Source organism: Myotis brandtii, unplaced genomic scaffold, assembly GCF_000412655.1.
Source record: "Myotis brandtii unplaced genomic scaffold, ASM41265v1 scaffold461, whole genome shotgun sequence".
Taxonomy (NCBI): domain Eukaryota; kingdom Metazoa; phylum Chordata; class Mammalia; order Chiroptera; family Vespertilionidae; genus Myotis; species Myotis brandtii.
In genome coordinates this window covers 94,781-108,841 of record NW_005367626.1, presented here as the reverse complement: position 1 = coordinate 108,841, position 14,061 = coordinate 94,781, and the positions used below count along the sequence as shown (strand labels likewise).

At 46.5% G+C, this 14,061-nt stretch overlaps 1 protein-coding gene across 1 annotated transcript in view; it reads right to left on the bottom strand.

Moving 5' to 3' along the window:
* The window catches only part of SHISA6 (shisa family member 6), a gene marked incomplete at its 5' end in the record, with an annotated part of 294,035 nt that overhangs the window by 266,367 nt on the left and 13,607 nt on the right, over positions 1-14,061 (bottom strand). Inside the window, one exon of the mRNA XM_005875412.2 lies at positions 2,906-3,066. Coding sequence (XP_005875474.1) covers positions 2,906-3,066 — 161 coding nt within the window. The remainder of the gene's footprint in view (positions 1-2,905; positions 3,067-14,061) is intronic.

Sequence of the window (14,061 nt, the reverse complement as noted above, 5' to 3'; positions counted from 1 at the left end):
TTCTTGGGTGAGGATTTTTAAAAAATGCAAGTTTCATTCATCAGGTGAGATAGAGCCTGTGACTCTGCACTTCTCACAAACTCCCAGATGATGCTGACGAGGCAGGTCCATGAACAATATTTTGAGTAGCAAAACCACCCCTAAGCTATGATGCCTCCTGGTATTTCTGGACATCATCCTTAAGATGCCCCTAAAAGACTTGCCAACCAAACTCATTGACAAACCAGAGCCAATGGCAAAATCACAGTCTTTATCCACTTTGAACATTTGACCAAAGTTCTGTTTAAATTCTTCTGAAATTGGAGAGAGAAGATATCAACTGGAGAAGGATATCAACTATTTGGAAAAGCTGTTTTGTCCATCATCAGCTGTAGATGTTGTGGGTTGTTATAAAATTGCTTTTAAATGGAAGTGCTTTCTGGGCCAGGGAAACAGCCAGGGAAACAACACTCACTTCTAAAAGTGAAATCAAGATTTCCAAACCGAGAAATACAGAAAGGATTTCTCCAAACATGGGAGTCAATCATGTAACTATAAGCTTGCTTTCTTTCTCAAATCACTAGAGGAGAGGATGTATATAGAAACAAGAAGAAATGACAAATCTTCCTGCCCAGTGAAAGGCATTAAGAGCAAATCAAGACCGTCTACTTAATCGGTCCTGACTCAGTGGCTGGAAACCAGCTGGCTTGTAAGTGAGACAGAGAAAATCGGAGCAGATAGGGGTGAAGGTGAACGTCCAAGGATGCTTTGGATGTCAGAGACCTGAAGTTCCGGAACTGCACACAAGGTTCTGGAGCAGCCTGACTTTAAACCATGAATCTTCAGAGAAACAAATGTTCTACCCAAGGATGGTCAAGGTACCAAGGTCAGATCCCACGGTGACGGATGACCAGAAGGATTAATGAGAATGGCCCTTTATGTAATGTCCATAGCCCAGTGATCCTCAAGCTTTGCTCCACATTAGTATCACCTGGGAAGCTTTAAACACCAAACCCTCCCTTCCCCCTCCCTGCCCCCGGCAACCCACCATGCTCAGTCACCCCCCCCCCACATCAATTAAATCACGATCTCTGGGTTTAGGGCCCAGGTACCCTTAATTTTCAAAGTTCCTCAGGTGATTCCCCAGGTGACTCCAATGTGCAGCCAAATGTGAGAACCACCGGCACAATCTTTCAGTGTCCTCACTCCTAGCATGAAAGAACCCATCTGGACCAGTGGTTCTTCACCCTGTCCTCAAGCTAAATCACCATAGGGATCCCTGGAACATCCCAGCAGCATCCCTGGAAATTCTAGTTAATTTGTGGGGCCCAGGCACCAGTATTTGTAACAGCTTTCCAGGTGATTCTAAAGTGCATGTGGGTAGATAACTACTGGCCCGGGTGTGTGTGTGTGTGTGTATGTGTGGTGTGTTTGCCAAGATTCCTTCTATTGCTTCCATTTTAAGCATCAATGACATTAAGGCTAAAAATGCATCTTAGACTTTCTGCAAAGGTGGGTCTCTCATCTTTAACTTGAAATCAGGGATCTCTAACTTTGGAAAGGTCTGTGAATCCCCTTAAATCCTATGCAAAATGTGGGATGAATACATATATTCATATATATCTATATTTTCTAAGGAGAATGTCCTTAACTTTAATCAGATTCTTAAAAGATTTAATGCTATTACCTTAAATACATTTATGTGGTTTCTGGCTTAGTAAATTTAAGAAAATTCAAGAATGAATGGAAAATAAATTTGATCCCAGCGGCATATTAACTATAATTTTGAATCTGCAGCAGACCCACTCCACCCAGCTGTATATATCCTTATTGCAGGGTTAGTTCACACTATATGTAGCCCATCCTTTGAAAAGGGAGATGGATGTGAAGATTTCAGACCCGAGTATCAAAGTGGAAGCTCTGTCGAAGGCTAGGGTCAGTACTCGGCTGTCTGTTACAGCTCATAATGAGAAACAACTTCCCCAGCTGTACTTGTAAGGAGACTGTCCACTCAGACACTTTGGATTCATGACCCTGCTGGGTTAGGATATTAGGATTTTCTAGTCCCGATTAGTGTTACCTTTATGCCCCAGTTTGAATCCCGGCTTTCTTTCTAACAACCCTGTCTTTGGGAAACACACTGAACCGTCCTACTCCTCGTGTGAAATGGGAACAATATAAGTACTTTTAAAACTGCTGTGAGGAATCAGTAAGAAAAACACATAAAATGCTCAGCAAAACACTTGGCACAGAGCAAGATCCAATCATGAAAGGTTATATCACTGTCATTACTGATGTCTTATTATTAATATCTTAGTGACCTGTCCAAGTCGCAAAAGTTCTAAGCTTCAGTTATTGTTTCATACAACAAGGGAAGTGAGCCCTGCTCAGTTCCCTTCATACAGTCACAGTAATGACCAAGCAGAAGAGCAGAAGGTGTATTGCTATTACATGGCAACTCATCATCCAGCCAGCAATCGCCAGAACACAGGGAAGGGTCACCCTACAACCCAGACAGAATCCCTACCCTCGAAGTGTTGGGTTTTTGTGTGTGGTTGTTTTTTGGGGGTTTTGTTTTTTTGTTTTGTTTTGTTTTGTTTTTGAGATTCTAACAGCTGAGAAGTCTCTACAATGACTGCAGCAATTTCTTGTCACATAGTATCCCAGTTGGTCAAGCTCCCTTTCAGGTAAGAGGATTCTGCCAACCACTCTCTAAATCAACAGCTCTCCTCTGGGCAGATACACATTGGTGGCATCTCCACCATGCCAATCCCTCCCCAGGGGGCAGACCACAGATCCCCACAAGCCCAGCTGCCCATCAGAGTCTGACAGCACAGGCTCCACGACCTGCCCCACAGGAGCATCAACATCACCGCGACCTCTCAGCAGCCTGAGCAGAGACCCAAGGCGCTCAGCGCGCACTTACCTGGAGGCGGCTTGGCTGTGCGCACGGGGGTGTAGTGGTTTTTGGAGGACGATCTGACCGGTGTGCTCTCCTTGGGGGAGGTATCGATGGCCGAGATCGTTTCTCTTTCACAGTGTGCTATGGGGATTGGTCCCTGTTGTCTCAAGATGTCAGCCAGAGCCCTAAATGGGAGGAGACAACGCAGTGAGGTTCCCTGGGCAGGTGTGCAGGCCACGAAGGCCTCCGATGCATGCTCAGAGGAGGGAGGGAGCAAGTCTGGGCACTCAGCTCACAGCTACCGCTTCCTCCGGGGCTGGGCTCAGTGGGAATGCAGGCTAGAGCTTGCCATGCTGGGCAACTAGAATGCGGTGATCATGGTTTCTTTAATTCATTTCAATCAAGGAACTCTGAGCCCTTTCAAAATACTGGCTTCCCCACAACCCCGCTTCCCGGCAGATATCTAGGGCCACTGGCCAGCGGCCGTCACTGCAGCAGGACTGACACCGCGGGCCTCGAGTTCAGCAGCAGGTTGCTAATATCAGAGCGAGCACTTCCCCATTGAAACACACGCACCCAGTAGCACGTGCTCTATGCTGGTGACCCAAATAAGTACAACACACACTTCCTGCCATCAAAGAAATGTATGATTTCGCTGCAATGACAGGATGTACAGATAAAAAGGTATCAGAACACATGGGTGGTACAGAAGGAACACAACTGGAGCCTGGAGGAGAGAGCAATTACAGATGCAGGGAGGGAAATGCGCAGGCAGGAGAGGCGCAGGGAGCGGCTGCTTGTGCTGGAGAGGCCGCCCCCTCTGCAAGAGGCCAGGGAGCCAGGAGAAGCTTCCCTCACAGACTCACCCAAACCCGAGCCTCGACATGCAAACCCGCATTCACTGAGCCCTCAGCCTGCATCTGGCCCTGCAGAGACAGAGGAAACCGGACACAGCCCCTGCCATTTGAGGGCTCACAATTCAGGGGGAATCACCCCATAGCCTGGTTTCAAACAGGACTCACTCTGTGGGTGTGACCCATGAGATAGGCAGTGTGGATTGAACACAGAGACACACAGGGATACTCTGAAAAGACAAAGATGAGTGTGGACAGCATCAAGGGTCCACCATCTGGATACTGTCCCTCTAGGGCCAGGTCCCCAGGTCTGAGTGAACCCGTCTTGCATGAGCTGGGCAAGAGCTCTTCCATCTACCTGGGGTGTCCCTGAGATGTGAGGCGAGGCGACACAGCCAGCCCAGCCCAGCCCCAGGCTCAATGCAGCTCCCACACTCTGTCCCCTTGGGAAGTGACAACCCTGGCAGTTTAAAAGCATGTCTGAAAGTGGTTTGCTTCCTTCCATTCTGCTGCCTCTGACACCCTGACCCTTCCCGGGAGAAGAGCATCAAACCGGCAATCTTATCATTCGGTGGCATTTACACAGCAATTTCCAATTTTCCAACTGCTTTCCCCTCACTGCTTTCTTTCCTTCAGTGGGAAAGGAAGGAACAGACACATGCCACCCCTCACACACACTCACTGCAGGGGACTCAGCAGTGAGGGAGGACACACAAGCTCACTAGCTTGGTAAAGGAGGTTCAGGCAGACCTGTGGTCAGGGTTAGAGACCTGAGATTCAGGGCCTGGGAATAAGAAAAATATCGCCTTGATGGTTCAAGAGATTTGGATTCTAATCCTAGTCTCTGCCACTGATGAGCTGTGATCCTTTGGGCAGTTTCGTTCATCTCTAACATTACAATGTATAGAGAACAAACAGACTGACAGCTATCAGAGGGAATGGGGGTTGCGGGGCTGGGTGGAAAAGGTGAAGGGATTAGGCAAAAAAAAAAAAACCCACAAAAAAAAACACCTCATAGGCACAGACAAGAACATGGTGATGACCTAAGGGAAGGGAGTTCAGGGATGTAGTAGAGGGTGTGGGAATATAAGGGAGATAAGTGGTGATGGAAAGAGGCTGGCCTTGGGGTGGTGAACACACAATACAATACACAGATGATGTATTATAGAACTGTACACCTCAAATCTATATAATTTTATTAACCAATGTCAACCCAATAATAAATAAATAAATAAAATGTAAAAGTAATCTTTCCCCCCTATTAGCAAAACCAGGGTTTACATGAGCAGGATCTCTAATTTCAAAATGTGATAAATATTTTATTTTTTTAAACCACACATGTATGCAAGTTACCAGATTCCTTCATCCTCCTGTTGATCAACAACACCTTCCCACCACCTTTACATGGTAAGAAAATAGTGAGCTACAAGTTAGAGCAGAAATATAGACTGATGGAATAGAATTGAGAGCCCAATTGATTTTCAACCAGGGTGCCAAGAAAACTCAATGGGGAAAGAACAGTTTCTTTAAGAAACGGTGCTTGGACAACTAGATATCTGCAGGCAAAAGAATAAACTTGGACTCTTAATTAACACCATATATAAAAATTAACTCATAACAGATCATAAATCTAAATATTAGAGCTAAAACTGCAAACTCTTAGAAATTATGGAAATAAATCTGTGGGTCATACATTTGGCAGTGGTTTCTTAGATATGACACCAATAGCACAAGCAGCAGAAGAAAAAAAAATACATTGGACTTCATCAAAATTAAAAACTTTTCTATCCCTGACCAGTGTGGTTCAGGGCTTAGAGCGTCAGCCCAAGCACCAAAAGGGTCACAGGTTCCATTCCCGGTCAAGGGCATGTACCTGGGTTTCAGGTTCGATCCCAGGCTCCAGTTGGGACACGTCTCTCTCCCCTCTCTCTCTCTCTCTCTCTCTCTCTCTCTCTCTCTCCCTCCCTCCCTCCCTCCCTCCCTTCCTCCTTCCTTTCCAGTCTCTCTAAAAATTAGTGGAAAAAAATATGCTTAGGTGAAGAGTAACAAAAAAATCAAAAAATAAAAACTTTTCAGAAGATATTCTCAATAAAATGAAAGATAACCCACAAAATGGGAAAAATATTCGTCAATCATATTTCTGATAAGAGGCATATCCAGGCTACATAAAGAATCCTTCAAATTCAGCAATACAAACCAACAACCCAGTTTAAAAACGGACAAAGGATATAAAGAGACATTTCTCTAAAGAAGGTGAATGTGGAGAGCAGCTCAACATCATTAGTCATCAGGGAAACGGAAATGGGAACCACAATGAGATGCCCCTTCAGACGCACTAAAACAGCTGTAGCCAAATGTTGGCAAGGACATGGAGAAATTAGAGCCTTCTTAAGCTGGTAGGAATGTGAAATGGTGCAGGCCCTTTGGTAAAGAGTTCAGCAATTCCTCAAAATCTCTTATATAAAAGGCCTGTGGCCGTCACACCGTAACGCCATCACGACCAAACAAGCAGCGGCCCTCACGGCAGGTGGGGTGGGGCACAAGTTGAAAACAGTGATGGACAGGGTGGCCAGCTGAGGCAAGTGGAAGTGAGCTACTCACGTACAATTTTGTGCACGCTGGGCCTCTAGTGTTAAGCATAGTTACCATATGGCCCAGCAATTCACACTCCTAGGTATATACTCAAGAGAAATGAAAACAGATGTTCACATAAAAGTTGTGTATGAAGGTTTATACAGCATTATTAATAACTAGAGGCCCGGTGCATGAAATTCATGCATGGGGGAGGAGGGTCCCTCAGCCCAGCCTGCATCCTCTCTAATCCGGGACTCCTCGGGGGATGTCCGACTGCCTCTCACAATCAGGGACCGCTGGCTCCTAACTGCTCGCCTGCCTGCCCCTAACCCCTCTGATTGCCTGCCTGATAGCCCCTAACCATCTCTGCCTGCCTGATTGCCCCTAACCACCTCTGCCTACTGGCCTGATCACCCCCAATCGCCTCTGCCTCACCCCGAACCCAGGACCAGGGCTTCCCTCCCTATGGCAGGCCACAGATACCCAGGTCCTGGCCAGCTTTGCCCAGGCCGGCTGCAGCCACAGGGGACTGTGGCCAGGTGGCTTTGCCTGGGCTGCAGCTGCAGGCGCCCAGGACCACGGGTGGGCAGCTTGTCCCTCTCGATCACCCCTAACTGCTTCTGCCTCCCCCCGCACCCAGGACCCGGGCTTCCCTCCCTCTGGCTGGCCACAGACACCCAGGATCCAGGCCAGCTTTGCCCAGGCCGGCCGCAGCCACAGGGGACTGTGGGCAGGAGGCTTTGTGTGGGCCGCAGCAGCAGGCGCCCAGGACCATGGGGCGGGCAGCTTGTCCCTCTCCCAGGCCACAGCCTGGCTGGTCCCCATTCCTCTCTCCCCAGTGTTGAGTGTCTGAGCCATTATGGCATGACAGCATGAGGGCATGATGACCATTTTCATATTACCTCTTTATTATATAGCATAGCCAAAAGGTGGAAACAACTTAAGTGTACCTCAACTGCTGAGTGGATAAGCGAAACATGGTGTGTTCACACAATGATTATTATTCAGCCTTAAAAAGAAATGCAGAACTGACACATGCTACAACATGAATAAACTCTGAAAGCATCGTGCTAAGTGAAAGAAAAACCAGGGTTTACATGAGCAGGATCTCTAATTTCAAAATGTGATAAATATTTTATTTTTTTAAACCACACATGTATGCAATGTTGAATGACTCCACTTACATAAAATGTCCAGATCAGGCAGATCTACAGAGGTAGAAAGTCCATTTGTGGTGACCAGGGGTTGGGGAGGGGATGGAGAGTGACTGCTAATAGGTATAAGGTTTCTTTTGGGGAAAGTGAAATGTTCTAAAATTGGATAAGAATGGTAGATAGCTGAACAACTCTAAATGTATCAAAATCACTGAATGGTACACTTTAAAATTTAAGGATAAATTGTACCGTAAGTGAATTGTATCTCAGTAAAGCTGCTATTACCAAAGAAAGGTTTATATTATTTTTCTTTCTTTGCCTTGCCTCCCAAATTCTTAAGGATTCCTACTGTCTGGTACCCATGAAGGAGTATGGATTCTCATGGTTAAGTCCACTGCTTTTGGTAAGCCAAGCCTGAATCCACATCACTCGTTTTCCATGGTGATTTTGGACACTGGCAAGGTCCAAAGATAGTTTCGTTGTCACAACTGGGGAAGGAAGTGCTACTGGCATCTGGTGGGGAGAGGCCAGGAGTGCTGCTAACCATCCTTCAACACACAAACAGCCAGAACAAAGAATTGTATGGCCCACAGTGTCATAGTGGCAGGGGTGAAAACCTTGGTTTACATCTACACAGCACCAGATGAAGCAGGTCTTTCATTCAGGCTCAATGCAATCTGGTCCCACAGGTATTCACTGAGCAGCCCATACCAAGATCGGACCCTGGGCTAGGCTCTGGGGCACAGTGGAGCTGGCACACGGGAACCACATCCTGAGGAGAGACCATGTCTGTCGGGGTCAGCAGTGCATCCTCGGGTCCTGGCTCACAGCCCAGCTGTAGTACTTCCAGCCCAGCCTCACCTGTGTCCCTATTGACAGTGGAAATGCCATTTCAGAGTAGATTTGCTCTGAGGCTCATCGGCCAACGAAGATGCAGCAGAGAAGAAATTTCTGAGTTCACCCCTCCCAGGATGGGGAGTCTCCTGGTGACCACCTCCCAAGAGGCCCTGCAGGACCCGGGCTCCAAGGACTGAGGGGTGAGGGAAGATGCCTTCCTGGAGACCACCAGGCGTGGTAGACACTGAGCATGCTCAGATGTGGCTGCTGCTGGAGAGTGAGCTTTACCTGGGGTGCAGTCACCTGTCTCCTGGAGATGATGGCTTGCACTGTATCCTCTTCAGATGCCCAGTTGGCAGGGCTGAGCTGGGCAGCACCACCAAAGAGGAGGGACATGCAAGAGAAGGTTCCCTGAAGAGCCAGCCTATCTGAGGGTCCCAGGGTGCCCCCCCCCAGCCCTGCGTGCTTCCCTGACTCCTGAACTCCATTCTCCAAGATTATCCTTTCCAGACAGTGTGTCCTTAGGAGCGACCCCTCTGCCAGCTCTCCCTCTCTTCATCTCCCCTCCTCCTCCCTCAGCTCTTCGGCTCCAACCTCCCTCCTTGCTCCCATTCCTCTCCATCTTCCATCTCCTTCTCTCCAGGGTGCTTGATAAATATTATTCTAATTCTGAATGTGCGATCCCAACCTCACCTAATTAATTTGGATGCGCCAGAGGAAATGGGTTAAGGCCTGAGCTACTTTCTAACCGCAGGAAAAAAAAATTGGTCACTGAGGAACAAGGGAAGCGGATTCTGTAAGAGTAGAGACAGTTTTCAGATCCGAAGGAGAGAGCGGGACAGACAGACGGTGACAAGCAGAGAGAGAGGACAGAGGGAGAGACAGAGAGAAAGGAAGCAGGTGAATAGACGTGGGCAGACGGAAAGAGAATGAGCACATCAGAGACGCAGAGGCAGAGAGAGAGAATTCAGGATAAGGGGGTGAGAGAAAGAGAGAAGACAAGGAGACAGAGAAAGAAGGGGGACAGAATCAGAGGGACAGAGACAAGTAGGTAGGAGGAGCGAGAGAGGAAATGAGAAACAGTCAAAGACAAATTCAGATAAAAAACTGATTCAGAAGGCGAGAGGCATGCAGAGGGAACGAGAATCAGAGGGAGAGAGACAGAGATGAGCAAGTGAGGCGCGAGGACAGGTTCCCAGCCAAGCACCTCGCATGCAGACCACAGCCCTGTCCAATTTAAGAAGTTGAAGAGCCTTGCTCATGGTCCTGCTTGCTCCAATCTCCCTCTCCCCCAGGGCCACTTTTGCTGCAATATCTGGATATATCAAATAAAAATGCATTTTGCCTGAATTATCCGGGTAATTGCCGTGGTTCTCTGCTCCCTTTGGCTTGCTTTGGGGGATGCGTGGCAGGCGGGGACAGTGATCACCTGGACAGCAGGCCTGAGCAGGGAAAGCTGTCGTTCTGATCATTCAGACCGGGAAATGAGTCCTTCAGCACGGCTGTATACTAACCATCTGCATAACTGAGGTGTCATCTCACGTTGGATAACATTTAGTTTCTAAAGGTGATCACCTGCCCTATGCAGGGTGATGCCGTACTAACCCTGTGACGTTTGTAGCTATGATTACGCCCATTTTCAACAAGAAACTGAGGCTCAGACTAATCCTAGGATGAGAGCAGGATGGAACAAATGTGAAGCAAGAGCCTGGGACTTGAGTCTGGGTGTCCTGGGACTGCCTATTACGGACATTTCACTTTCCTGTGCATCGCAGGCTGAATGCGTCCTTCTGGCCTTGCCAGCTGGATCTGCTCACTTAGCAAACGCCAGTTAACATTTGGGCGTGGTGAGACAATTAGTAAATGAGGGATTCAGGTCAAGACCCATTATTTATTTGCCCAAAACCTTGGTTACTGTTGTCAGTGGTCCCAAGGCCATGAAAGTGTGTTTGAATTTCCTAGGTGTTGAGTTATCTCGACACCAGGGACCACGCCCAATCAACATTCTAATGTGCTGGCACCTGCATTCGAGACATGAAATCTTTCTTAAAATAGCAAATGATTCCCCTTAACAATAGGAACATAAACAACCCTGCTCATAACTTTGCTTCATAGTCTTGCCTGCTTGGGAAATTAAAAGCTATCATTTAATAAGCAATTACTATGTGCCAGAAACTCTTACGTGCATATTATATAATCCTCAAAACAACCTTATACGGCAGGTGCTGCATTTTACTGCTGAGAGAAACTAAGATTTTGTGAGATTTGCTATCTTTCCCAAAGTCACACAACTTGTAAATGGTAAATGTAGATTTCAAACATAGGCTGGCTTTACATCATTGAATTATCCACTCAATCATTCATTCACCCGTCCAATGCTCCACCCATCCATCTATCCATCCAATGCTCCATCCACCCAACCATCCATCCATCCATCCATCCATCCATCATTCTAACCCCCCATCACTTAATCACATTTGTTCTTTTCACCTACTATGTCCTTGCAATGGTCTCTGAACACAAGGTTTTAGCGTGTTCAATATTTAGTGGAAATATCTACCCAGACAGAACTCAGCTGCCCCCAACTGCCCAGTCCTATTCACTTCAGTGAGCCACCAACATCAACAGCTTTGAAAGTTTTTAGATTGTTTTAACATTTTTGTCAAATGAAATTCAGGGTAGAGCAATATACTTCACTAGACCCTTGCTTTGCATAAGACCAAAGTGAGGAGTCCTGCTCTCCAGGCTTCACGGAGTTTCCAAGTTTAAAAACCAATGTGGAAAAAGGGGGCCACATAAAAACACCTTGGAATTTTTTTCACAATTTTCAGTGAACAAATGGAAAAACTTAGGTTCCCCCAAATTAAGTGAGGAACCTGGGGACCCTTAGTTCATTTGGTAATAAGTTGTTGTTTTTTAAATCTGAATTAATACACTTTCCTGCCTCTGCCTTGTCCCTGGATTTCTGAGTCATTTAAATAACACAGAATGGGGAATATGAGTCCAGCGAGTAGTCATTAAGTTTTCCTGTGCTGAGAGCAAGGCAAGCTGGCGCGTTTAGAACCCTAAGCACACACTTTCTCCACTTTCTCTTCTTCGGGGGTAGGAAGCAATTTATGCTGCTGGGTACATATGACAGAAGGCCAAATAGATGAACAAGCTCTTCTGGTTAACGTTCTTATTCCTACAGACTAATGAGAACACTCTTGTTTTTGAAGAATATTCTAAAAGTATTCCTGCCAAATTAAGTAGAGCACACTGGATATAATTTTTTTTTTTAAGATTGCAAGGTCCTTCCGTGAGTGGGCCACCGGTCTAATCTTTCATTCTCTTCACAGAGAAAACTAAGCAAAATGCAGACAACCTAGAAGCTATTCCTGTGAAGACTGCGGGACAAGCCATGGAAGGATTTGTTTTCATTAAGTAAATCACTGATAGCTACTTCTTTTGGATTTCTCCTGAAAGTAGAGTGCAGACATTCTATTTCCGTTAAATTGAGTTTGGTTATGTGAGTCCCAGATAACTGAGTTTTCACGCAGCATTGACACCCCGGGAGCAACCGGCGTCCTCTTTAACCTCATCCTCATCCTTCCCTACTGGGCAGCCGGGGTGCTCTCATTCTCTGAAATATGCACTCCGGACCAGTGAAGTGAATATATTTTTAATACACGTGGTCCAAGGAGAATGGCTTAATTTAGTTCCCCTTATTCCTGGTTCTCTCGAAGTCCGCTTGAAAAACACAGCTGCCGGCTTTGTGCGCGCACAAGACCGCTCTCCTCATACAGAGAGGCTCCGAGGGGCTGTGGCGCTCTCCTTTGTTGTGGTAACAATGTTTGTGCATCTGCACGGAGCAGTTCCACAGGTCTGAGTTGTCCCGGCACAATTGGAATGCATCGTGGCCAATAAACATTGCAGAACTCGGCGAGGGAAGGGAAGGCTCGGCCGCCTGCTTTGTTTTTCAGGCCAGCCGGGGAGTCACTCCATCCTGATGGGCGCCTTTCCTGGGGCTGCCGCTGGATGGCCAGCCAGGAGCTAGGCAGAGAGAAGGAATGTGGTCCCCTGGGGCCCCATTCATCCCAAATAGCATCATCTCCACACACTCCATCCCATGCCTCATCAATCATAGGAAAATTCATCCAGGACTGGGAGATTCAGTTGCAGCAATAACAAACCCAGACTTTTCAGAAATATTTGGATTGTTTGTCTGAGAATGAATTAAAGACGTGGAGGCATCAAATGCAGCTCCCACTTGTTCCAAAAAATGCCACCGAGATTTGTTCTAGCACTTGGACAGACAAGTGATAGATGAGTTAATAAATGTACCTGCTGCTGCTTCTGTTGATGTTACTGTTGGTGTCACCTTGATTTGCTCTGGACACAGACCTAAATCTATAGTGAGGCAAAATGAAGGTGGGTTAGCCTAGTGGTTAAACACAAGGATTTGAAGGATTCTGAAGGCAGAGTGCCTAGGTCAGAGTGCCGGCCACATGGTATACAGTGTGGACGATCATTAGCTAGCTACTAAGTACCCTGTGCTTCTGTTTCCACATTGAAAAGAAATGAGGCCAAAATAAGAAGGCCAAAAATAATGTCTACCTCTCATGTTATTATGGAGATTAAATAAGTTAATTTCTGTAGAGCAATTAGAACAGAATGTGGCAGCTAGTAAGCACTATGTAAGTATCTGATTAACAAATACATCCAAATATAACTCCCGGTGTGTACACAGGCCCAGCCTATAGGATCACGACCAAGCATTGGTAGAAGAGGGTAGTCTTGGAGAACTCAATGATGCCAGATGGCCAAACTCTTGGTGTGGACAGGGAGACACATGGCATGGCTGTGGCCATGGGTCATCCTGGAAGGGACCGCCCACATCCCACATTTTCTATTCAGGCCTACGGACAGGAATGCATCTGGTCACACAGCAGTTTTTGCTGAACTTGAACTTGGACTTTGTGAGCCAAGTGTAAAGAGAGTGTCCGTTTGCTCCTTTCTGCAAGGCCATCATAGATTGTGCTTTCAACAGTGTGCAAGGATGCTTCGAGATGAAGTCCCAGAGAAAGGCAAAGGGACCTTAAGCAAAACAAGTCAGGATGGATTTTATTGGGCTATAAAAGGGCAAATGGATCAAACTGGCCAGGGCAACATTTTCTGCAAAGGATTCAGTTACTTTTTTCTTCGTTCTTCCTACCTCCCTTTTTCTTTCCTTTTTCTTTCCCTCTCATTTCCACTGCTTTCCTTTCCTTTCCTTTCCCTTCTTAAAAACATTATAGCCCAACCTGAGTGACTCAGTTGATTGAGCATTGTCCTGTGCACCAACAGTTTGCCAGTTCAATTCCCAATCAGGGCACATAACTGGGTTGTGGGTTTGGTCCCTGGTTGGGACATGTACAGAAGGCAACTAATTTATGTTTCTCTCTCACATTGATATTTCTGTTTCTCTCTCCCTCCCTCTCTCTAAGCATGTCCTTGGGTGAGAATTAAAAATATATATATTATAAACACTACTGTCATTTCCAAACACAGTACCTTCATATCAATGTAACCATCGGAAGGGTGAGGTAGATGGGAAATGACCACTCAAAATCCTCTCCATTTTAATTAATTAAGTCACTCATTCATTCAACCATATTTACTGAGCACCTACTCTGTGCCAAGTGCTGTTCTAGTCAATACAGGAGTGAACAAAATTGGCAAACACATTTGTCCTCTTGACATCGTGGTGGAGGAGATGGATTAGTGCCGATGGCTAGAGACT